A 25,270-nucleotide genomic window follows, 5' to 3' on the forward strand; every position below is an offset into this window, starting at 1 on the left:
TAAAAATCAAGAATTGAAGTGGACAAAGGTAAAAATTAAACTGTTCAGAACAGGCAGGTAGCCTGCAAGGCTCCTGCAGCAAATGCCAAACTTCCTCTAATACTGTGTATATAATACCTTAGGTAGATTATTTTAATGCTCAAGATTGTCCTTATGTACAAGCTGCACATACACATGACATCTGAGATTCGGCTCTTTCCTTTTGCAAAGTACTTTTGAGAAGTTGGCTGAAAAGTCTAATGAAGAATAAACTATTATTTACCTCAGCAGCTTGTTATTCTTCGTTATGTCTCTTTCATATCTTATGGGTGAATCCTGCTTCTGATGGGACACACGTGCCAAAGGACAAGAGACAGAACCAGCTGCTGAAAACACCTCTAAGACATTTCCAGGCTACAGTAGTTATAGAACTATCTAGAAGTATATATACTTCTTGTTTCTACTATTACATGTGCAACACAAAAGGAAGTGGGAGACAGAGACAGCTTCCTGCACCTGTCTGTCATAAGACTGTCATTCCCACCTTAACTACTCTCCCATTGTCCCATTTATCAAACACATTTATCTGTTTATTGCAGCAAAAATGAAGGAAGTATGATGGAAGAGTAATTTAGTCTTTGACACCAGTAATGGAAGGAGGGCCTTACCTGAGCTCTTGATGGGGAGCAGGTGCAATAACAATGAAACTCTGAATGACTTTTCATGCAAAAATCCTTCCAGCCTGGGATTTCAAAACGTTTCACAAATAACAAATTGCATCCACTAATACTGCCATCAGGTCAGTAAGTTGTTAGTAAACACCTTTTACAAAAAGGACAGTGAGAGATTTGTTCACACACACAGAATGAAGTCAGTTCCTTGCTGACAAAACACCCAGCCAATGCACCACTTATATCATGCTTAAGCCTTTAAATAAAAACATTTAGGATCTAATTTGGAGCCTAAAAGATAAATATTACTTACTTTTCCTTAAGTTCTTTTAGTGAACCCTCCAATGATTTGGATTTTATACTCCCAGATCCAGGTGATTTATCCCATTTGTTTTCTTCAATGTCAGCTTCTTCACCTTTATACAGCAAACAGGCAGGCAGGAGTGGAAAAAGCAGGGTAAGCAATTACAAAGTATAGGCAGTAGAGAAAGTTACAGAGCCAGAGAAACAGAGAGCAGAAGTGAATGGAGGAATAGGGAATGGAAGCATACTTCTGCTTGGTATAGTTTCAAATCTGGATGTGACCAGGTACACTAACGCATCTGCTGAGGTGTTAATTTGTGGCAGAAAGCTATTGCTATTCAGCCTTTAAACACGGTTTCAAAAAGGCAATTCAGTCTCCTGCACACAGAGTTGGAAGTTACAGTTTATTACTGATTTCTAAGTCAGTGACAAAGTAGTTACCAGTTTAATTCTTGATTCCGCCGAAATAGCTTATAGCTTGCTAGCTAATCACACCCACTAATAATCATGATGAAATGAGCACTTGGAAAGACAAATTAACACTTACTATACCCACATAGCCAGAAGTATTCTGGTTGACACCTGGAAAATCTACATTAATGCCTTATTATGCTTGCAGGATCAAGAGTAGAAATGTTATATGGCACACCAAAGGCTTAATACATAAGAAGCCTTATTAGCAAACAATTGCCTTGCCCCTGCAAATGTTTCTGTTGCCCCTGTTCTGTTTCCTTTGTTGAAGAACATCAATGAAAGTGTTGCTGAATATTTTCAATTTCCATTAAAGAATAGGAAGTGGAATTTCCTATTAGCATCTTTCAGGACACACTCAACAGACTGAACACAGAGCCCACGTTTGAAGTCCTTAGTCAGAGACAAAAAAAGATTAATAATGCATGTAGGATATTACTGGTGAACCATTTCTTCAATTAGCAAATTTAGTGTTTTTATTTTCCACTGTTCAAAGTTACTATTCTTTATTTTTCTATTTGCCAGTAGGAGAACATTTGCAGCTTCTGCACAGTTTTCATAAAAATCAAGAACTGAAGTGGACTGACAAAGGTAAAAATTAAACTATTCAGAACAGGCAAGTAGCCTGCAAGGCTCCGACGGCAAATGCCAAACTTCCTCTAATAGTGTGTATATAATACCTTAGGTAAATTATTTTAATGCTCAAGATTGTCCTTATGTACAAGCTGCACATACACATGACATCTGAGATTCGGCTCTTTCCTTTTGCAAAGTACTTTTGAGAAGTTGGCTGAAAAGTCTAATGAAGAATAAACTATTATTTACCTCAGCAGCTTGTTATTCTTCGTTATGTCTCTTTCATATCTTATGGGTGAATCCTGCTTCTGATGGGACACACGTGCCAAAGGACAAGAGACAGAACCAGCTGCTGAAAACACCTCTAAGACATTTCCAGGCTACAGTAGTTATAGAACTATCTAGAAGTATATATACTTCTTGTTTCTACTATTACATGTGCAACACAAAAGGAAGTGGGAGACAGAGACAGCTTCCTGCACCTGTCTGTCATAAGACTGTCATTCCCACCTTAACTACTCTCCCATTGTCCCATTTATCAAACACATTTATCTGTTTATTGCAGCAAAAATGAAGGAAGTATGATGGAAGAGTAATTTAGTCTTTGACACCAGTAATGGAAGGAGGGCCTTACCTGAGCTCTTGATGGGGAGCAGGTGCAATAACAATGAAACTCTGAATGACTTTTCATGCAAAAATCCTTCCAGCCTGGGATTTCAAAACGTTTCACAAATAACAAATTGCATCCACTAATACTGCCATCAGGTCAGTAAGTTGTTAGTAAACACCTTTTACAAAAAGGACAGTGAGAGATTTGTTCACACACAGAGAATGAAGTCAGTTCCTTGCTGACAAAACACCCAGCCAATGCACCACTTATATCATGCTTAAGCCTTTAAATAAAAACATTTAGGATCTAATTTGGAGCCTAAAAGATAAATATTACTTACTTTTCCTTAAGTTCTTTTAGTGAACCCTCCAATGATTTGGATTTTATACTCCCAGATCCAGGTGATTTATCCCATTTGTTTTCTTCAATGTCAGCTTCTTCACCTTTATCTTTGTGCTTTTCACTGGCCAGCTCATCTCCTTTTTCAGGCTTCTTAAGAAGCTAAGAAATATTTGGCTTTATTATGATGTAAAATTATTCTCCTCGGTTGTAACAGACATTTTAACAATGTGTTAAAAATATCAAAAACATGTTAAGATTGAAGATATTTAAATGCTAGGAATATGTTTTAAGAAGTATAAAATTTTAAAAGTTATTTAAAGCGGGTAGTTTACTTTTGCTAAGGAGTGACAGTCATTAGCAGGCATTCGTTATTTAATGTGGGTAGTTTACTTTCGCTAAGGAGTGACAGTCATTAGCAGGCATTCGACTGCACACTTTTAAATATGCTGAGAACACTGGAGAAAGCACTTACCTACTCTTCTCTCCTAAACTTTATGTATAAAGATACTGTTATGGTCTATGATTTCTTAGGAATCATGTAACAGAGCTCAATGTTATTGCCAATAAAATATAGCACAAAATATACTCGCCCAAGTGAATCCATAAAAAGCACATCTATTCAGATTATTAGGCAGCACAGCCTGAAATTAGCAAGACTTTGTTAGAACTTGGTTAAAGCACACTATTAAAATACATCAGTTCTGACCATAAGCACAAAAAAGATCTCAGCACATATGGCTGAATGAAGATTTACATGACAGAAAGTATATTTGCAATACCCTTCAGACACGTTAGCACAGAACAATTCGGTTCTGTCTGCACAGAATGTGGCAGTGTTGTATTTTGAGTTACCTGCCGTAACTGCATTAGCACATCATCATACCTGAGGCAATTAGTCACACTTTTCAACAACACTATTTAGTCAAAGCCCGAAATTACTTCCCCTTCCAGTCACAACTGGTTTGGTATCGCCACACTGTACTGTAGTACATTGCATAAACAGTGTAAGTGAGGTATCAAAGGAACGTCTGGATAACTTCAACAGAAAAATTGGGATTCTTTCAATAAGGTACCTTGATCCTTATTTCTTTTTCAGAAATCTTCTTTTGCTTCTCCAGTTCTTTTCTTTTACGTCTTTCCTCTTCTCTGCGCTTCCTTTTCTCTTCCTCCCTCAGACGTTTCTTCTCCAATTCTCTCCGCCTTCGTTCTTCTCTTTTTTCTTCTCGTATTCTCTGAAAAGTTCAAAATGATTAATTGTAAATTGTCCAACGGAAAACCATGTGAAACATAAATGTTGAACTTCAGGCAAAAGTCTGAACGTACCTGCTTTTCTAATTTTCTATTTTTAATATATTCCAAAAGGGGTGTTGTTCTTCTAGCTAAAACACAAAAAATTTGTGATATAGTGTTCAACTCCTAAAATATGTACTCATTTCTTCACTTTAGTACTAACTCCTTTTTTCTAGCTTTTCTCTGTAAGGGAGCCAAATAATTAATAAAAGAATTTGTTTTATATATTTTTGAAGGCATTCCCATCATTCTGCTTTAGAAAAACGTTGTTCCTTTTTTGCCTTTAGGCTTAGAAGCAACAGAGTTTTCTTGCATAGCTATTTAACGTTTAATTAAAAGCTTATCTTTTCAGTTCAAGAGAATGGCTTTTTTCTCTTGCCCATCAAACGGTTATTTCACCAAAAAGGAAAGAAATGTGTTCAGAATCTATTACTACATTTCCATTTTGTACATCAAAACCTAGCTATATTGCTGCTCATTCACATTACTGTAATCTCACATAGCACTTTTCAATCCCAGATTTCAAAGTACATCATGAAGGAAACATTTTCATTCTCATACGACATTTCCATTTAACTACCATTTAGCATTCTCCTCCCGGGGGAAGACAGAGTGAATAAGATATAAGTGGTTTGTCCCAGGTTACATTACGTAGCAAAGTATCAGCAGATTCAATAAAACTCTGGCTTCCCAAATAACAAATAAAATGCATAATCTACTGGATCACACAGTCATTCTTATGTTACAGAGCCATCTCCATACTCCGAAATCTAGCCTAAGTCACCTGCCTGAACTATCCCCAAATTCTACAAAAACTTGAACATAATCAAATCCTGTATCGTGTATAGATAGCATTCATGACTGTCAGTACTGAATTCAAAATTGAATTCATGTACTCACACCTGTGAGCAGTTACAACAAATTTTATCAGTCTTAGATGTCCCAGGATAGTGTTACACAAAATGTTTACTACTAGAAATTGCTCTACAGTTATGTATAGGATTCTTCCTCAAACCAGAAGAAAATGTCACTACTGGAATGCATGACAAGATTTGGAAGAAAAAAAATAAAAGGAAGAAATAAAAAAAGTTGTCATCAAATTTGAAATGGCGTAGCCAAAATCTAGACACAATTCATATCCCAAAAATATTTGAATATTTTTGCCTTGAAAGTGTGATATCCTGTGGGCTACCCATTCATTAATAATAAAACCCTGTTAGGCAGTTATGAATGGAAGGCTTGATAGTATTCAATATTTATTTTTAGCAAGTATCACTGTTCAAAAGCAACAACCAAAAAAAGATTCTTGATTTGTGATCTTCCTCCCTCTATCTCTAATCCCCATGCTACCCCACACCTCTCTCTCCCAGCTGCCCAAAATTTTTGACATTTTTTAGGTTCCCAGCACCTTCCCTACCAGTCTCTCAGCTCTGCAGCTCTGCCTCTCTCTCCTGCTCCTCTAAGTTCCTCTGCCTGAGAAGTGTCCACCTCTGGGCACTTTTACATACTGAAAGTGATCACAAATTGTAACTGGAGGGACCAGGTAAAGGATAAGCTGTACTCAAGAGTACAGAACGTGACCTGAGTCATGACTAAGGCTGTGATGCAACAGGTTTCATCAGAAATTGTAACTTGAAGTTCAAGGGAGAAAGGCAGTGTGATGAGTACTATCAAAAGAGGAGGGCAAAAGAGAATGTTTATCAAACCTGCATCTTGCCCATCTTACTTATGGGCCTTACTGCAAGTAAAAATCTAAGAGTTTTCTCTTAAAATGTTTAAGACATTTTAAAAGAAAATAAATTACAAAATGAAGGTCTGTGTCAGTGATAACTTTTGTATTTTATCTTGCTCTCCACAGTAACACTACCCAGAGAAATGCTAAGCGTGAGGGCCAATTCTGCCAACAAAGTCCTGGGCATGTCCTTCCATTGACTTCAGCAGGAGTAACGCCTTTGAAACCAGACATACAACTAAAACCTTGCATAATTTTCCTATAAATTCCTATTACTTCAGCTATTCACTGAAGTAATCTTGTTTTGTATATTGATAGCAACGGCCACAGTTCTGAATAGCAGAAAAAATAAAGCAACTATTTTGATTTCCTGTGAATTAACATAAGCAAAACATTAAAATTTCTAATGTAAAGCTGCCTTCAGCCAATATCGTTACTCAAAAATCAGCAACTCTCAAGACTAATAGTTTTCATTGATAGAATATTTTTAAGTTAATAAATCTTTCTTGAAATTGTAAACTTTTTGTAAATTGTAAATTGTAAACTTCTTAGAAAATTTTCACCTTTTTTTTGACTGTCAAATATTAGGGAAGATTTGGGGTAAATAAAAATTGTTGGCGAAATTCCCTATCTAGAAAAGCAACAAACAAGTTTTATTGATAACAGAATTATCTAAATGTCCATGCTTCTTGCATTTCCACTTCCTCTAACCTGTTTAAGTTCCAAATCTCTTCAGTCAACTGTTAATTTATGTATATGAATAATAAGTAATGCCACTACAGAAATGCTTGTCACAGGTAGGGGCAAACAGACAAACAGCAGTAACAAGTGACAGGATGGGAGGAAATGGCCTCAAGTTGTCTCCTTATCTAGAAAAGCAACAAACAAGTTCTATTGATAACAGAATTATCTCAATGTCCATGCTTCTAGCATTTCCACTTCCTCTAAACTGTTTAAGTTCCAAATCTCTTCAGTCAACTGTTAATTTATGTATATGAATAAGAAGTAATGCCACTACAGAAATGCTTGTCACAGGTAGGGGCAAACAGACAAACAGCAGTAACAAGTGACAGGATGGGAGGAAATGGCCTCAAGTTGTGCCAGGGGAGGTTTAGATTGGATATTAGGAAAAAATTCTTCACCACAAGGGTTGTAAGGCATTGGAACAGGCTGCCCAGGAAAGTGGTTGAGTCACCATCCCTGGAGGTATTTAAAGGACGTGTAGATCGAGTGCTGAGGGACATGGGTAAGAGGTGGACTTTGCCGTGTTAGGTTTACGATTAGACTCAATGATCTTAAGGATCTTTTCCAACCTAAATTGATTCTATTCTGTGATTCTAATCTATGATTCTAATCAAAAGAGATGGCTACTTTTACACTGTAAAGAAATAATACCAAAGGTTGGGTTTGGTTTTTTTTTCCTACTCAATTGTCACACCTAGGGAATGAATTCTGCATGTTGTCACTTGGAGATGCAGCACTTCAATACTCCATGTCATCCTGAAAACTGCATCCTGGCATTGAAGATTTCAGTGCTGTTCTTACTAAAGATTCCCCCTGAAACTGTGACAGTCACACCACATGCGTATGGAAAACAAGGTGTTGCCTCACTTTCAAAGCTTTTGCAGCATCTTGACTGTGAGAACAAAGAGAAATCATTTCATGTTTCACAAGAAAACAGCTAATATCAGGGACCAATTGTTAAGTATCCCACTATTTTATCTTTTAAAAATAAATCTGCTGTTTTTTAATACATCTGCAAATATTCAGAAGTATTAAGGACCCATTTCTGTAGCCACTCAGCAGGCAAAACTTCCAGTGAAATCAAGTGATTCTATGCAGAGACTTAAAAGAGTTGGTGGGGTGTTTCCTGCTACTATAACTGCTAGATAATGAAATTTAACTGCAATAATCTCAATCCATTAGTCTGAACAGGTCAGCTCTTGCAGGTAATATCATAAAGATATAAAAGTAAGGTATTTCATGTTCTCAATAATAAGAAAAATCAAGAAAACAGACCAATGAGTTCCCTTGTTTTGGCCTCAATCTCTCCCAAAAGAATCTCAGGATTGGCACAGATTTTCTCTTCATCAGCACAATAACTCTCTAAAAATTTCCTATATTCTGGATCTGTGAAGAAAAATTATTGAATTATGTTAATACTTTGCAATGCATGACAGAAATGGAATCTATTTTCCACTGTGATGCCAATAAAATATGTTTACCGTCTTCAATGCTCCCGGCTTTAGCATCTTTCTTCTTCAGCTTCTTTTTTGAAATCTTCTGGAATGGAGCAAACTCAACCACTGCAGGATACTCCAAACCTTAAAAAAGATCAATGCTTAATTTTTGAAGGGAGAGAAACATTCCCTACATTCAAGTGAGATCTTCAAAACGCTTGAAACTTGGGCAGTTGGGCAGTCTTACTTGAAATCATAAGTGAATGTTTCTACAATCCCACCCTAAACTTCTAATGAAAAATTATATGTAGCAGTATTTTAGACTCAAAACAAAATACATTTATATTCTAGTTATATATAAACATTAAATACTTTTTAGACATGCTAACAAAGACTGTCAAAATGAAGATGACTACTATTGCACAATAAAATTCTTGCATTAACATTTATAATTCCCTTTTAATTCTTCACAGATATTCATTGATTAGAAAAAATTATACAAAACCTCAGCCTGACAAGCAATAAGCACCACTTGGCAATGAATCTGTAAAGTTTTGTTGCCAAAATGCTTAAAAAAAAATAATGCTGCGTAATATGCAATAATAAAACATACCATTTTCTTTCAGAACCAAAACTGCAAAACTCAGCATGTAGAATTCAGTGAAACTTCTTTTTTTTTCTGTTTATGATGGATTACGCAGCTTCTTGCCTGTGTTTACTGGCATGGATTTTTTGTTTTGAATTCTGCCTTAAATACTGGATACTTTTTTGGACTGGACTCAGTACCATGTGTAGCTTTGGAATTTTACCTAGTTTCCTCTTGCAGGAGGTTCAAGATTACACTTTGCTCAAGTCCACTGAAAACCTGGCTTCTATCTGCTAGAACATTTGTTAACCTTCTTGAACCTAGTCATCCCTGCTTTAATTCTAGCCTCATAAAGGCAATGCCACCACAAGCCTCACCAGAGGGCACCTTTCATCAAAACTTGCGCTCTATTTGCACAACCAACCATGTCAAACTGTCCAAGCTTATTTTTGCAATGTACAGAATATTCTGGCTTCAGTCCAGCTAACGCTGAAAGATGTGCTTAATTTAGGCAAAGTGAAGCCTTGGCAGAATCACAAAAACAGTTTCTTTCTAGTTTTTCATCTAAAAGACCCAGAATTTGAAATCTTGGAATCACACACTGCAAGGAATGCATTTCTCTAGGAAAATCCATCCAAATCTGATTAATTTAGAAGCCTATAAAATATCTCGGGGAGGAAATGCTGAAGAGGAATTTTTTAGTTTGACAGACAGCTCCTTTGGAGATCAACTCTCCAGTAAGAGTGGACAGGACTACTTTTTGCAGGATCTCTGCAACACCGAGTGTACAGAACAGACAGTGTCTATGCAAGAAACCAACAAATCTATGTCTGTTTTATACAACCCATGCAATTTTTTAGAGAAGGTATGAGTGAATGAGGAAAGGAACTGCTACAGGGAAAGCACCATTTCTTGGCTATGACAGTTTCATGCTATATCTACATTACAGTTTTTCTTTACTGTAGGGCAACCTTTTGCAGACTGAACATTTTAAAGATGGAAACCAATTTTGTCACTTTTGTTCTTGGAACTCAAATCAAGATGTCTGCAAATGCTCTAAAAAGTCAAGCTGTGCATATCTCAAAGTGGGCAACTAAAATGATGAAGTCGAGTTTTTGTCTTGCTTTTTCAAAATGGGAGTAAGTGGCACAACTTTCTCTCACAGAAACTCACTGAAAACGTAACGATTCATGTTTGCAATGTGTTCAGTTACTGCTGGGATGAATTGTGAAACTTGCATAAGATAATTATCTTAACAGGACCTTTATAGTGTATTGCGTAGGGTATGAAAATACACATAAAGCATGCACACCACATAGACAAGCAAGACTGCATGGACAAATATATTTTGCACTTCATTATCTCTTAAGTGCTAGATTTCAACAGACTTTTATGTAATTAACTATATATTGAGAAAAAAATCACCTGGCAAAATTACCACAAGGGGAAGTAAATAATGTTCTAAAATGGTATATGTATCTATACACACTTAGTATCTTACAAATTAGTCCAACCTTTACTGTCAATGAAGACATAGCCATCAAAGCGATCTCTAAAAAGAAGGATGTCCTCAGGATTTCTAAAGTTAATGTATGCTCTTGAGTAGAGATGAGGATAAAGGCTGCAACAAGAAACAATCGTATTTTCTGTTATTTACTATTCTGTTCCAGACTATAAAAGTAAAACTAGAAGGATCACACTGCAATTCTCATCGTCTTTGAGAAATGGCTACCCTAAACATGCATATCAAAGTGTTTACCTGTACATATCTAATTACAAATATGACAAAAAACAGCTGAACAACCAAGTTCTTGGATGCAACTGTGAAATTTATTCTGAACTGAAACAAATATTGCTAGTTTGTTGTGTCTCCCAAAATTGCAAAGCATATGCTTCCACTGTGCAAGATCAAAGCTTTAAGCCTAGTATTTAATGATTTAAGAGGTATGAATAACAGCAGTGCTTTTGGGGAACTTCTTGGTCATGCTAAGAAAGGCTTCTGTTGCTGAAACAGAAGGTAAGTAAAAGCTCCCAGTGAAAGGGCAGTTGCCAAGCTGTCACTGTATTTAAAAAGATTTCCACCTTTAAGAAAACTTAAATAGCCTAATAATTGGCAAGGTAATCCACTGAATTATATACAAATAAATAAACTCCATGTGATATACATGTGTATCAATATATATGCAAAATGTAGTTGTGAAGAACAATTACTGTGAAAATCCAAAGCAGTTCTAGCAAGAGAAAGAACAGGTACTTACCTAAAAGACAGATTCCACTGCAAGGGTAAACGTTTAATGTGTCAAATAAAAACTTCAGGGTTGGCACACCACCAACCACAATGAAACTGAGGTGATTCAATGAATTTCCACCCATCAGCTAAGTTATTTTGAGTCATGGCAAACACATGCTTTAAACCCTGCAACTGTGATATAAATCAGTCTGGCTTCAACTGCCTTCAGTGATGGCCATGCATTACGCCAGGTTTTCTGAATGTATCTGAACACAAGCCCATAACTTCAAAATACCTATGTTCATAATACTGTTGCCACACATGGCCTGTCTTCAAACTCACCACCAGCAGCAGGAGACAATAAACACACACAGTTGCAACTGTATTTCAATCTCATAGCTATTTCAGAATCAGATTTCACAATGAGTGAGAAAGAGAGAAAAAAAAAGGGTTGGATCACAGGATATACGTGGCAGCCCAAAGCAACACAGTCATAACAAACCAAACAATTTTTTCTTTTTCAAATGTGCATCCACATGGATTCCACTTTGGGTGTTTGAAGGTGACCATAAAAAGCAGTGCTGACAATAACAAACCAATGATTTTCTAAACCCATCAAATCTGTGTTTGAAATTGTAGCCAGGAGAAATGTTTGAAAAAAAAACAGAGGACTTTTTGCATTTAGATGTTTTGAAAATATCTGCTATGGAATGTTTCTACAGCATGCAGAGGACAAACCTTCTCATTCTAAAGAAGAGCTATCTCATCCATACATACTCACTGTATGTTGATATTCTAGGATGGGAAGAGCATTCAGTGAACTGTAAGCAGGCAACCACAAAAATGCCTGTTAGGGCATGGCTAGGGCTATGCTGCTGGCAGGAAGCAGTGCTGAAAGACACTACAGCCTATAAAGATGCCACACAGCTATGGACCATTTGCAAGCCACCTCTAGAACAGCTTGACCAAATGAACATGGTGGCACGTGGGTTGTGTTTTGTCATGGGGTTCTGCAAACCTCGAAGAATCCTCTGTGATCAGATTTGCAAACCTCCAGTCTGCACGTGCAACACAAGGTATCTCGAGGGTGGCTGTGGAGTGACTACCAAGATGCAAAAGCAGCAGACAAAACAAGCTAGCTTCCTTCTCATCAGTTTTAAAGGAAAAAAAAATAAATGTAAAACTTTTCATAATTACATACAGTTAAAAAAAAATATATTTTAAAAAGGTTGTAAAGGAGGAAATTTTATTGTGGCAATCTATAGCTGTGCTGGACGAAATGTCTGTGTGCTGCCTAATGGCTGGAACAGTGAAGAAGTCTCTGATAACTAGTGGAAGGAAGGGTAACTACTGGAAGGAAGTAAACTTCCCTCTCTGTCATGAAATAGTAAAAGGACATGTCAATAGTAACAGGACTATTGCTACATTTCATGTTCCTTGACATTTAAATTAAATGAGGCCTGATACTACAGACTGATGCGATTACACACTTGAAATGCTGAAGATTCACAAGAGAAAACCAGGAATCTGAAGGAAGTGCTATTTTTCAGCCAACTTATTATTATCTGAGATTGAGAAACCGAGTTTCGGTTCCTAGTCTAAACAACTATTTCAGTGTTTTATCCATCTTTAGTTTTTTGTAAAATATTAAGACTTTCCATAGATCGGACTGGGAGACAGGTAAGTGTCCCAGCCGCTACATTATTGTGGCACTTCTCTGTCTCAGTGCACAGCAAACATCATATAGTTGGATTTTATTTTTTTTCTGCAGTAACTTTGAACCTTATGGCTGGACACATAACCGTCATGAAACAGAACTGAAAATACAAAGACTTATTCCTTCCTTGCTTCCTTTAGCTTGTACACCAACGCCATCTGTTTCGTCTGCTTTGGCAACACAATCTTTTCCTGGTACACGATATAATAATTTTTTAACATTTTCAGTTTAGGCTTATCAGAGTGAGTATCTTTGGAAACAGAGAAACATTTTGGAGATTAGGAGAGGGTTCTTTACTGTGAGGGTGGTGGAGCACTGGAACAGGTTGCCCAGGGAGGTGGTTGAGGCCCCTTCCCTGGAGATATTCAAGGAGAGGCTCGACGAGGCCCTGGGCAACCTGGTCTAGTTGGGGGTGTCCCTGCTGACTGCGGGGAGGTTGGACTAGATGACCTTTGGAGGTCCCTTCCGGCCTGGGCAATTCTATGATTCTATGATTTTATAGGGTTATTAAGCATTTATTAGTAAGTAACCAACTCTGTAGAAGTGGCTCCATGAGAGAAGGATCCTGTAATTGTTAAGCATTGTCACAGCCATGTTTCTACAACCTTCTACCCCGATACATAGCAACAGTCATGGACAGACAGTCCTATTTTATTGTGCTACTGTGTGCACATCAATATCCTACTGTGCACAAACATGCTTTTGTTCTGCTGGATCTCTTATTTGCAAGGTAAATTCTAAATCTCTGCTTTCCAGACTGCCATTTATACATTCCAGGCTCAGTCTCTTACTCTGATTTTCAGACACCTGACTTCCAACTGCTCCTCCCCTCCCTGGATTCCCTCTTCACCTCTCCACTGACAACTCCTCAGGGTGACCATGCATCAAAGGAATCATGAGGCTTCACAGGGCCACAAGCACTCTGTGGATAATACCCTCTCCCAGAAAGAAACACTCCTGCTCTACTTTTGTACTTTGTATTCAGCAGTTATTAGATAAAATACAGCGTTTGCTTTTCAGGATTTTGCCTTCCAGCTGAATCCCACAGAATGGCCACTGGATTCCCTGTGCCTCCTCCTTTTTTTCAAGTATCTACCAGCATAGATTTCATTCAGGATTTGAAATTCACTTTTGAGGCTGCACAGTTAGTTTTATAATCAGACAGCTGGTTCTATTTTGCCATATGTTTGCTGTCTATAATGCTGCTTTCCACCCGTACCATGTTTTGGACAGATGCACTGCACATGTTGGCATCTCTGAGACATCACTTAGAGCAATCTCCATGGGAATAACCCAGACGAGTCTGACTGTACACAGTTCCTTGGAGTGTAACACACTGTTTCTTTGTTTTCTGCTGTGGATTCAAGGGTATCCAGTCTTCTAGGTTATGTATATTTCTGTAATACTTAGTCTATCATCTCTTCAAGCCCTTACTTTTATAGTTATTTTAATAATAAATACATTTATTTCTTCTACAAAGTACCTTTTAACACAACTGTGCAAAAAGACTGGCATACAGGAAAGGAATTTTAAATAGTTATATATAATGAAAACAACATGTAAACTATAAAAACAAGCATCACATCTTAGGAAAAATACTTATCAACTTATTAGTCATGATGTGTATGTATATATACGAACATATATATTTACATGTATATATAGATCTCTACATCTAAATATTGGAGTGTTAAATAAAATCCTCCATCCATTCATAAATTGCATAATAATGTTTGATCAAACTGATAACTCATCATCTACATCGTCACATCAAGCTAAAATCCACTGGCCTTTATCCTTTTGTCTCTCAACCTTCTGTGGTAATTCACAGCGGAATGAACTGGCATAATTTTAAATTAACTCAGCCTTTCCTTTTACAGATATAAATGAGCACAATTTGCCCAGCAGAAGAGAAGCAGAAACACTATGCAATTGTGATGACAGACTCACTCCATCCAGAACATACTAGGGGTGGCTCCCTTGAAGCTCTAAAGACACTGCCCCTTCAGGGGTGCAGTTCCTGTGTGCATAGTACTGTCTTGCAGCATTAATGCCATTTGCCTGCAATAATGCTGAGTAAAATGTCAGGAAGCAGTTATGAAAACAAGGAGTTCTGTTTGCAAGAAGCTTTATCGCTGCCCGTGACACATGGCATGGCATCGACTACTTGACTGGCTTTAGCATTCAGTGCCAGTCCCAAGGGATGACTCAAATCCTGTAAGGCCACAGCTCAATCACTTGACTCAAGTTTTAGAAGACTCAGAAACATGTACATGCAGACAAAAAAAGAGTGTCTGGAAAAAGTAGTATTTGGAGTCTGAGAACAAGATAGACTGTCAGAAAGGCAGAGTCTTCATTATCAGCTACAACAAACATCCCAAAAGGCCGCAGAATCAGTCACAGGAACAGCATTTTGATGTTAACGTACAAAAGAGAATAAACGTAATGTAGTGAATCAGATGAATCTGAAAAAATGAACAAAACACAATGCAACAGTCATTTTCTGAAATGATTTTACTGAAATGGATGCAATTGAACAAGTGTTACAAAATAATGACATTACTGAATCCAACGAAATTTTAAGAAGTTTTATAGCTTGCCTGTAGTAAGACATTGAAAACTTAAAGACAATCTTTAGACTGCAAAAACAGAGAAAGGAGTTGATATGCACATCTTGTTTGTTTTGTCCTCTAGGGTGAGATGACCTTGGAAATAAAAATGTAGAAAGAGCTGTAGTTAGCCCTCTCTAGTCCTCTCTCCAACAGCAACTAGTACAGAATGATTAGAAAGTTTATTAAAAAGGAGAAGCTACACACCGACACTTCACCTACTATATCATTTTGGCTACTTGCAGCCTAGGAACTTTGTAATGCAAGCTTGTATCCTTGTGTTTAATGAGTTTTCATAGATAAATATTTGTCTAAATAAGTGTTTGTCTAACTGCTCCTGAAAAGTTTCTGGCATTAATTTCTGACAAGGGGTTCTATAGTTAAACAGAGCGTTTTGTGGAAAAAAAAAAAGAGTCTGTACCCCAGCTGAAGAAATCTGGATGTGCTCTTAGAAACTTCTGTTATCTAGAGTTATGCAGGATGGGGTTAAACCGAGATTTTACAGCTTTTAAGGCAAATCTGCCTGCTTCTGCATCAAAACATTTGTATGCCCATTTCTCTTTCCAACAAACAGATCCTCTTCACTGAGCAGCTTCTCCAAATTATTCTTGTTAGGTAACATGACATTTGCTTTTTATCTTCCCATGTTTTTGTCATCACTGAATTCTTTGGATTGGGTACCACTATGCACATGGTACAGGATAGAGAAAAGCTGATCAAAGACAGAAGGCACTTTAGAGAGAACATACCCACTTTGCTCTGTAGCTCTTCCTGACAGCTGGAATGGCACGAAGACACATCCAGAAGGGTTTTCCTGAAATTCTGTGAACTGTCCATAACAGGACCGATTACTGCAGCACCATTTTTTATACTCAGCAGAGGATATCCTTATCTCCACTGGGTAAGAGGAGACTAAGACTCACTGTATTAATCTTGTCTCTAGTTTACAATTTCTGAAAGTTTACTGTATATTCTAGAGTGTGTGAACATGTAAAGAGTTAAATCATAAACAGATGTACACGGGTACGTGTCAGCATTCAAACAAAGGGAGCAAAGCGAGCCCAGGCCATTCAAAGAACAAATAACCAGTCAAGACAATACTCTGTACAACTGCAGCTAAATGCCTGTTTAAACTTCGTAGTTTGCTGAAAAAAGTTGTAGCCATCCAAACTTTGTAACGACAAATCCATTCTGAAAAAGTGCATCTTTTGTACGAAAGCATAATTTTTAAGAAGCAAGATGAAGTAAAAAAAAAAAGTGAATATAAAACAGGTCATGCTGAAAAATTTAAACTTGTATGAAAATACTGTTTTCCAGAGAGTTTAAATTTGCGAAGGCAGAAGAAAACAGGAATCTGAAAGTGAGGAGGAAGAGTTTTCTCCCCGACCATTACTTTATTACAAGGCTCAAGGAAACTGACAATCCAAGTAACATGTACCAGAGATGTTACTGTTCCAAAAAAAAAGGTTGGAAAAACGTGTTTCTTTGCTTGCTGCACCTTCAAGTCTAGTAGCAAAACAATGTAAGAAATACAGCTTTATTTACATCACTTCTTGTTATTTTTAATCACTAAGATCTGCTCTTCAAGGCAAACGAACACTGAAATTGTGTTAAGCCTGTCCTTATCCCTCTACCAGAATGAACTACTATCATATATGTGATCTAACAAACTTTTATATATATATGTATGTTCTATCCCTAGCTACATGAAAGTGCATGATGAATAACACAGCATGAGAGAAAAAACACAGTACCTTTCAGGAGTGACATGGATACAATTAAATGAATGGACAGCATTTTGAGTACTCCAAATTTCATCACATAAAAGCGGACAGAAAAATGAAATTTTATACGTACAACTGTTGTCAGTGTCTTATCTTTTCTAAGATGTCTGACTCCCTAAATTCTTGTGCCAAAAATTGTTCTAGAACATCGAAATCATAATTTTTTTAAATGCTTCCTGGCATTTGTGCAGCTAAACACACTAAAGACAGAGACACTCTTCTTCACAGAATTTTTGGTTTGCCTCTGGTATTTCCCCCTTATCAGATAAATAGCTGGAACAGAAGCCTTAAAGAGACACATTTGCAAATAAGGATGATGAGATTCAGAAGAAAAACGTAACAACAAAGACTTTCAAGTAGACTAAACTCTCCTCTTTCCTAATTTCACATCCCTTGTAGTTCTGCCAGAAAAGCTGAAGCTTTAGTTTTTCAGAACACATGCAGATGTAGCATACAGGGTATTTTGTTTATTTTAATGGTTAAGTTCCTTCTCTTATGGATGTTGTTTTGTTTGAAAAAGAATTGTATTTTACCACTGTGATACTGGGTAAATCATATAAATGTAATAGCAAGTCTGATCCATTTTAAATCAACCACTATCTCTTTTTTTTTTTTAGTTTTGAATGAGACAAAAGTGAATAGAACTGGATTATTTGAAAAACTGTATGCAATAAATACAAAAACATGTAAGTAAACAAAGAAACTAAGCTCAAATGGCACCAATGAAAAAACTTTTGTGGTATTTGCTCTCGGTTGACTCTTTATGATAAACAGCCTGTTGCATTTTACTAGTGAAACTTAAAAGAAATATCAGGGTTTCAAATAAAATTATATCTTATTCATACACAAAAAAATTCTTTTTAAAATCACTGGTGTAAAAGAAAAGGGAGGGAATGCATTGCCTCTGCATATGTATCCAGGTTTTCACAAATATTTTAAGTAACTAACAAAACTAACAAAAAGGGCTTGATGGGAAAAATACATTATTCGGTATAACCAAAATACCTTAATTAGGTCTTAAGCACCTGAAAACCTACACAAACTGCTCATCCTCACCTGGGATCAGCAGTGCAAAACTCAAAATAATCATGAGCAGGTAGAGGATGTAGCTGTTCCTCCAGTTGCTCCTTGGTTAGACAAGGAGGAAGCCGTCGAATAACTACCTGCATACATAAAAGAAAACAGAGATTTAACTTTGATCTGAATGCTGTAGAAAGAGACTCAACAAATCATATTACTCTAAAAGCTCTTCCTCAAATTGGGAACTTCAACTGGAGCATTACCCCCCTAGTGATTCACCTTCTTGGACTTGCTGACAGATGGAACAATTTCCCTATCTCGGTTTCTGCTAACATTGCAAAATGATAGGGTAACTGAAATATTCTGATGAAGAGCTCGAGACCCATTGCAATTTAGCCAATAACAAAATATTTTAACGACTAAAAAACAGATATTGACTACACAAAATTTTTACAGTATCTCTTTTTAAAATTATTTAAACTAAATTTTAAGTCTCTTATTACAACAGCATCTTAGTGTATTAGGTTCATGTGCCCAGGTGCTGGCAGCACAGGCTCCAGGGCAGCCTCTGCCCTGTGCCAGACACAGCCAGTTTCCAGCCAGCTCCAATGAACCCACCACAGGGCACAGCTGAGCCCCGCAGCCAAGACAGTGGCACCTGTGAGAAAAGGTATTCAAGAAAGGACAGGAAAGGCTGCACAACAGACAAAGGAGTAAGGAGAAGAAAGGAATGAGAAACAGCCCTGCAGACACCAAGGTGAAAGAAGAAGGAGGGGAGGTGGTGCTCCAGCTGCTGGAGCAGAGATGCAGAGATTCCCTTGGAGGAGACCATGGCGAGTCAGGCTGCCCTCTTGCCTGAAGGAAGCTGCAGCCCAGCGAGAGGCCACGCTGGAGCAGGTTTATCTGGAGGACTGCAGCCCATGGAGAAGACCCACCCTGCAGCAGCTCATGAACAACCGCAAGATTTGGGAGGGACTCCTGCTGGAGCAGTTCATGAAGGGCTGTACCCCACAGCAGGCACCTTACACTGGAGCAGGGGAAGAGTGTGATGAGGAAGAAGCAGCAAAGAGGAGTTGCTATGTCCTGTCTGCAACCCCTATTCCACATCCCCCTGCACTGCTTGAGGGCAGGGGAAGTAGGGCCTGGGAGGGAAGGGGGGAGGACACTCACTCTCACTTTATTCTTTTTAAATTAGCAATAAAGTAGATTAATTTTCTCCAAGTTGTGTCTGTTTCGCCTGTGATGGCAATTTGTAAGTTATCTCCCTGTCATTATCTGAGACCAGCAAGTTTTCCATCTTATTTTCTTCCCCTGTCCTGCTGAGGAAGAAGTGAGAGAGTGGCTGGTGGTTGTGGGGGTGTCTGGCAGCCACCCAAAGCCAACCTGCCACACTCAGGTAAACTGGCCAGTAAAAAAGGCTGGGAAACCATACGGAAACCTTTGGGACTGAATGATGCCAGCACTCAAAGTAGTAAAATGGCCATCAAGCTTCAGACAATCTATTTCCATTTCTTGCCAATATCTGCATATAAGTGGCTTAACTTTAAGTTATAGTGGTTTTCCGTGCTTCAGCTTCCCAATTTAGAAAATGGGAATAAATCAAGTTATCAAAGTACTTTATTTATATAAGTATTCTTCGAAAAGTGCTCAAAGCCAGGGAGGGAGAAGTGCTCATGTCCCTGCTGGAGCTGCTTTGCCACAGCAGCATCCAACCTTGGGTTTCTGGGGAACGGAAGGTTAAAAGGCCGGCAAACCCCCAGACCCTGCTGCTGGGCACCGCGAAACGCTCCAGCGAACAAACCCCCTCATTCTGCAGAAACACCCGCTTGAGGACCACAGCCTCCTGAAAGGAGACTCGGTCCCTGGAACGTGGCCTAGTGGGAGGAGGTGTGGGTAGGGGGGTGGTGGTGGGGAGTTGGAACCCGATGGCCTTTAAGGTCCCTTCCATCTCCAACCGTTCTGTGAACAGGGCCTACCTGCCCCATGCTCCTCACTGATCCCCTGACATCTCCCACCACAGCCCTCACCGGCCCCATCCCCGCCTCACATCCCCCTCCCCGTCACGCCCCCCCGCCCCCGGCTGCGCTCGCGCCCCCTCACTTTGCTCAGGGCCGTTTTTTTCTCCTCGCGCTGTTTCCCCGGCGCCGGGTGAAGCGGCGGCGGCGGCAGCGGGGAGGGGGGGGAAGAAGTAGGCGGCGGCGGCGGCGGCGGGTTTGGCGAAGGGTCCGGGTCGCGGCGAGGCGACTCCCGTCGCAGCGGGATATCCGTGGGCCACTGGTCACGGCCGCCGCCCCGCATCGGCCCCGGCCCGGCCTCCCGCTCCGACCGCATGGAGCCGCCGCCGCTGCCGCCCGCAGCCGGGCACGAAATCTCGCGTAAACTGGCCGTTGGCCTGGCGGGATCTCGCGAGAGTTGGGGGAGTGGTTGAGGGGGGGTCCTCCGCTCCAACCCGTCAGCGGTGGAGGCTGAGGGGAGGCGGTGGAGCCCCTCGTCCCCAGCCTCCCTGATGGCGGGGGCAGACTGTCAGGGAGCTCAGAGTTGGAGCTGTGCTGGTTGGCAGGGGAGGGGAGGGAAATGTGTCCGTTTCCCTTCCCTGGTGGCCCCCCAGCACCTGGTAGCCTTGAGACCTTCTGCTGTGGCCTTGCCTCAGCCCCCTACGGCAGGGTGGGCACAGCCGCCTCAGGGATGTGGCGGCTGAAAGCTAGCCAGGTCCTGGGGAGAAAACGGTGGGAAAAGAGGCCATTGCTCATTACTTACATCAGATCATGAGTCTTGGGCTGCGGGGAGCATCTTGTCAGCCCAGCAGAGCAGGGTCAGCGCCAGCCTCAGCTTCCCAGGCTGTGCAGGAAACCTAAGAGTTTTTCTGGTGGGTGTCTCCCTGCCTTTCTGACTGCCCCCCCCAAATTCAACTGCTGTTTTCCTGCCACAAAGCCTCACATCTTACTGTCTTCTGCTTTTGTGAAGTACTGGGAGATGGCATCTGGTTTATCCTAACGTATAAGCGAAACACATTGAATACGGACGTAGAATGGTTTTAGAGTTGGACTGTCCCACAGTCCAGTCTCTGGCAGTGACAAGTTCCTGAGAAGGGCACCAGCAATGAGCAGAATAAGGACAAGAACGTGGGAAGTATGTAGTGATACAGCTTCAGAATAAGCTCTCACCTGCAGAGTGTCCCTGAATTGTGTCCCCCAGGGGAAATTGGTCTTCCAGGTGGCTGGTCTGGAAGTACTGATCCATCAATCAGATCAAGGCTTATTCAGCCTTAGGTTGCAATCGACACATTTTGCAATGTCAAGGTCCAAAAAGTTTCTTGAAATTCCTGGGTGAGCTCTAACCTAATTGTAGCTGCCTCAAGGGCTGGGAGCCAAGCCAAGTCAGCTCAAGAATTCCTCTGACATCCAGGAAAAGTCATTCACAATCTAGAAATATGGTTCTTTCTAGGTAACTTTAAATACCAATAAAATGAAGGACAGCAACAGCCAGCCAAAAAACCTCGAGCAGATACCTGCCAAAGCCCAGCATCATGATATGCTGCCTTTATAGCAATGCCTGTTCTCACTATTCCATCCGTTTCTTCCCACCCCTACCACTCTGTCCTACTGACTACGCCAACACAGCAGCAGTTTGCTGGCTTTGAACCTGAGAATTGGCCAGATGATAAAGATTTTTAAATGCTGGAACAGTTCCCTGATTTGGTTCACAACATAACCACATAAAACATTTGTATTAACACAACTGAGGACGTAGCACGGGGGTTAAGTGGGCAGGGCAGGCATACTACAAACCAGTACTGTTACCAGAGCTGGCATACCATCAGATCATAACTGGACAACACAGGAAGAAATACTAACTTTTATCAATCTTCTACGTTATTTTGTCAGTGAAAATAGTAATAACATAGAAAAAGGAAACAATCCAAGGCTTGTATCCATGCCTGGTATTAGACAAAAGGCCTGATTTGCTGGAAGACTTTTTTTGCCTGTCTCCATGTAGAAATTGCCATAATGTCCTACTAGAAAACTAGATTTACCTATGCTGGATTAAAAAAAAAATAATAAGGATATTATAAAGAAAAGGTTGTTGAGCTCTTTGAGAATCTGTGGTGATAGCTACCTGGCTGCTCTGTGTGCAGCAAGAAACCTTTGCTGTCACTTCATCCATGAGATGGTCTTCTTGGTTACAATCATCCAGGATATATAAGTGCAGATGTAAAAATAGCTCCTAAAAGATCCTTTAAAGGATACAGCAGCTGTTGAGACCCACTCCTTATAGGGTCTTAACTGGCCAGAGTCTTGTAGTGTGCCCAGGAAAAATCTCTGGTTTACCTCTAACATAAGAAGTCACCTGAACTACACGCAAACTGCCAGATGCCAAAGGAAAAAAAAACAAAACTCTATGAACTTTTTACCCAGCCACGCTGAAGTAAAGAGACCCGGCACCGGCCAAGAAACATGCACACTTCCCAAATGATTCATTTTTCCCACACTCTGCTTGGATAAAGACTTTTCCACTTAAGATTCATGGCTCACCCCATGTTTTTCAAGACAACATGCAACTTTGGGCAAAGTGCTTTAGAACTAAGAAGTAAGACATTTTCATTCACCTTACTTTCTAATGTCTAAGAAAATACGGGATTGGTATTGAGTTGAGACTTTTCCCTGAGCTTTTCCTCACTCAATACCCTTGAATTTTAAAGTGCAGGTGTGTCTCGGGAGGTCATGTTCAGTAACGCACAGACACGTGGAAAACAGCCCATACCCTGGATTCAAACTGTGTATGTGGCCTGCATTGACGTGATGAAGCCTCCCTGATGCAGATGGGATTCACAAGAGCGCTATCAGGACAAGAGGCAAAGAATGAAGACATCATCAGTCACAGCAAAAAAACCCATCTGAGCAGCGCAGCAAGCGAATAAGAAGGCAAAACAGAAGAAAATGGAATATTAGCATTTTGATTCATGAGCAGGTATCTCAGATTGGCTAGTGAGAAACAAAGGCCTTCTCACCTACCCATTTCTTCCACGTAGTGATGTCTACTAAGCGTATATTCCTTAGGACTCAAAACCTGGCCACTGAGAACTCAACAAGCCATGAGACAGATGAAGTGGGATGAGAAGTAGTAGTTTACTTTTTCCAGTTTATGTAAAACTCTATACAAAATTACACTCAAAAGATAACAGTATCAGCCCATCCTTTGATACTCATTCATTGGCAAAATTAAAAGTAAACATCTGTCCGTCCTAAAGTTAAAAGGACTATTAGATCAAAAAAAGATGGACTGCTGGAAAGCAAAAAGACAGCAAGGTTTCAGTACAAGTACTTGGATTCAGCCCTTGTCTCCTCTTAGTTACATAAAGTGCCAAAAAATGGTATAGAAAAGATTTCATGAATTGCGCTAATATGTCAGGTTTTTTTATACCCTGCCCCAATAAAGTAGATGAAAATGATATCACAACCAAACGTACATGTTTTATGTGAAAAGTATAATTGTAAACACGTTTAAATGTTAACACACATGTACTGAGATACAGTGCAGAAATTACATTTTAGACCAATGATTTTATTTTGCTGACTAAAACAAAATGTTTTTCTGTTTCATGAAATATCTGTCTACAGAAAAAAATGCTAGTTCTTGAGTTCTGAAGTACTTCACACTAAAGTCCGGACTGCTAAACTTTAGCAAATCTATTTTTAACAGTAAATGCCCCAACTTAGCTGCAAGTCACAGAAGAAAGTATGACAGCTTGTAGCGTTAAGTTTTTAATTTTAAGCCCCACACAGTGACAGATGTGGAAAAGGCAAGAAGAGCAGGGAAGGGAAAAATTTACACAAAATACGTTCAACACTCATGCTAAGAAGGCAAACAGACCTGTCCTGTTTAGTGCCTGGACAAATCACTGCTGCTGTTTCAGAAGCATACGCTTTACTTCTTCATTTTTCAGTGAAACAACGACATTTACAAATACCACACTTCAGAGACTTGTAAAAACCGTGTACGTGTATTATTCAGTTAATCCTTTGCATTGACAAAACACCTACGTGTGAAGTGAATGACTGTGGTCCCTACAGTAGCACGCTGTGGCTTACAACTTCATTGTAACACTAATTGCATGTAAGGCTGATTTATCTTAATGTTTACACCCTTCAAGTTTGTTGTCTAGTCAGCTTACCAAAAATGACTCTTAAATGACGTTTCAGTAATACAATAAGAGAATAATGATAAAGAACTGAAATTAATTAAAGTATAACATAGTAGCATGCTTTGTCATCAATTTAAAGCTTTGTCATCAATTTCATGTATGTCAAATGATGCAAAGCCACTGTAATTGCTACTTAAAAGAATACGCATTTAGTAAGTAGTAAGTATAAAACTTCATGGATTCTTTTGGTCTATTCACTAGGAAAGCATTCCTCACAGACAGGATGACAACTCAGAAGCCACAATAATACCACATTAGACTGGCTATTCAATTTTACAACATTGTTAACGGTTCCATGTCAAGTGCTATTTTTAAACCTTCACAGTCTTATTGATGGCAGACACATGGATCGGTAAACAATTTTTTAAAAAAGTGAATTTATTTTTTACTTCATCATGTATGATTAATTTTCTAGAAATAGTCCATCGTGTATACTTTTTAATCATCCTTAAGGCAAGCATTATTTCTCTGGTGTTAAGTACAGAGTAGTAGTTGAATTCATATAAAAATAGCAAATTCTTGAAAGTATAACACCATAACAAAAATGCTAAAACAAACAAATTACACTTAGACAAAACGAGCTCTCTGCCAGCATTTATGGTCACGTACTGTGGTCTGACATGGATGTTTCTAACATCATATCACTTTCATTCATTTCAATCTCAAAAGTTTCTTCCAATGGGCGGCTAGTATCTGTACTTTTCCTTTGATGTGACGTCTCTAATGTTACTATGCCACTTTCATCCAGGGTTTGTCTTTCTATGTCAAATTCTCTGAAATCCCAGGGAGGTGAAATGATGTTCTTTAATGTCTTCATTGTGTGTACATCAAAGTCATAACATCTTAATTTGTCTTTGATCTCTGTTCCTAGGAAAAAAAGTCAAACCGTGAGTTTATTCCAAGTGAACACTCTCATAAATGTATCTCAAAGAAAGTAACATCCAGAAGCTACTCGGATTCTCTGCTTT

General features: G+C 39.2%; 2 protein-coding genes across 5 annotated transcripts in view; both read right to left on the reverse strand.

Moving 5' to 3' along the window:
* The window catches only part of UPF3A (UPF3 regulator of nonsense transcripts homolog A (yeast)), a 32,023-nt gene extending 11,574 nt beyond the window's left edge, over positions 1 to 20,449 (reverse strand). For 2 of the 3 annotated variants that reach the window (XM_014944178.1, XM_014944180.1), the window contains exons 1-9: positions 20,201 to 20,449; positions 18,137 to 18,243; positions 10,255 to 10,361; positions 8,200 to 8,298; positions 7,994 to 8,104; positions 4,276 to 4,331; positions 4,026 to 4,184; positions 3,054 to 3,111; positions 964 to 1,066 (exon numbers count right to left, since the gene is read on the reverse strand). In XM_014944178.1, the coding sequence (XP_014799664.1) occupies positions 964 to 1,066; positions 3,054 to 3,111; positions 4,026 to 4,184; positions 4,276 to 4,331; positions 7,994 to 8,104; positions 8,200 to 8,298; positions 10,255 to 10,361; positions 18,137 to 18,243; positions 20,201 to 20,431 (1,031 nt within the window). In that variant the 5' untranslated portion in view covers positions 20,432 to 20,449. Of the gene's footprint in view, positions 1 to 963; positions 1,067 to 2,950; positions 3,112 to 4,025; positions 4,185 to 4,275; positions 4,332 to 7,993; positions 8,105 to 8,199; positions 8,299 to 10,254; positions 10,362 to 18,136; positions 18,244 to 20,200 lie in introns of all 3 variants that reach the window. The other variant, XM_014944179.1, reaches the window with a different exon arrangement.
* Positions 20,450 to 23,551: 3,102 nt separating this feature from the next.
* CDC16 (cell division cycle 16) overlaps positions 23,552 to 25,270 on the reverse strand; it is a 32,149-nt gene continuing 30,430 nt past the window's right edge. For both annotated transcript variants that reach the window (XM_014944212.1, XM_014944211.1), the window contains exon 18: positions 23,552 to 25,169. In XM_014944212.1, the coding sequence (XP_014799698.1) occupies positions 24,904 to 25,169 (266 nt within the window). In that variant the 3' untranslated portion in view covers positions 23,552 to 24,903. The remainder of the gene's footprint in view (positions 25,170 to 25,270) is intronic.

This window comes from Calidris pugnax, unplaced genomic scaffold (assembly GCF_001431845.1).
Source record: "Calidris pugnax isolate Ruff unplaced genomic scaffold, ASM143184v1 scaffold69, whole genome shotgun sequence".
Classification (NCBI taxonomy): domain Eukaryota; kingdom Metazoa; phylum Chordata; class Aves; order Charadriiformes; family Scolopacidae; genus Calidris; species Calidris pugnax.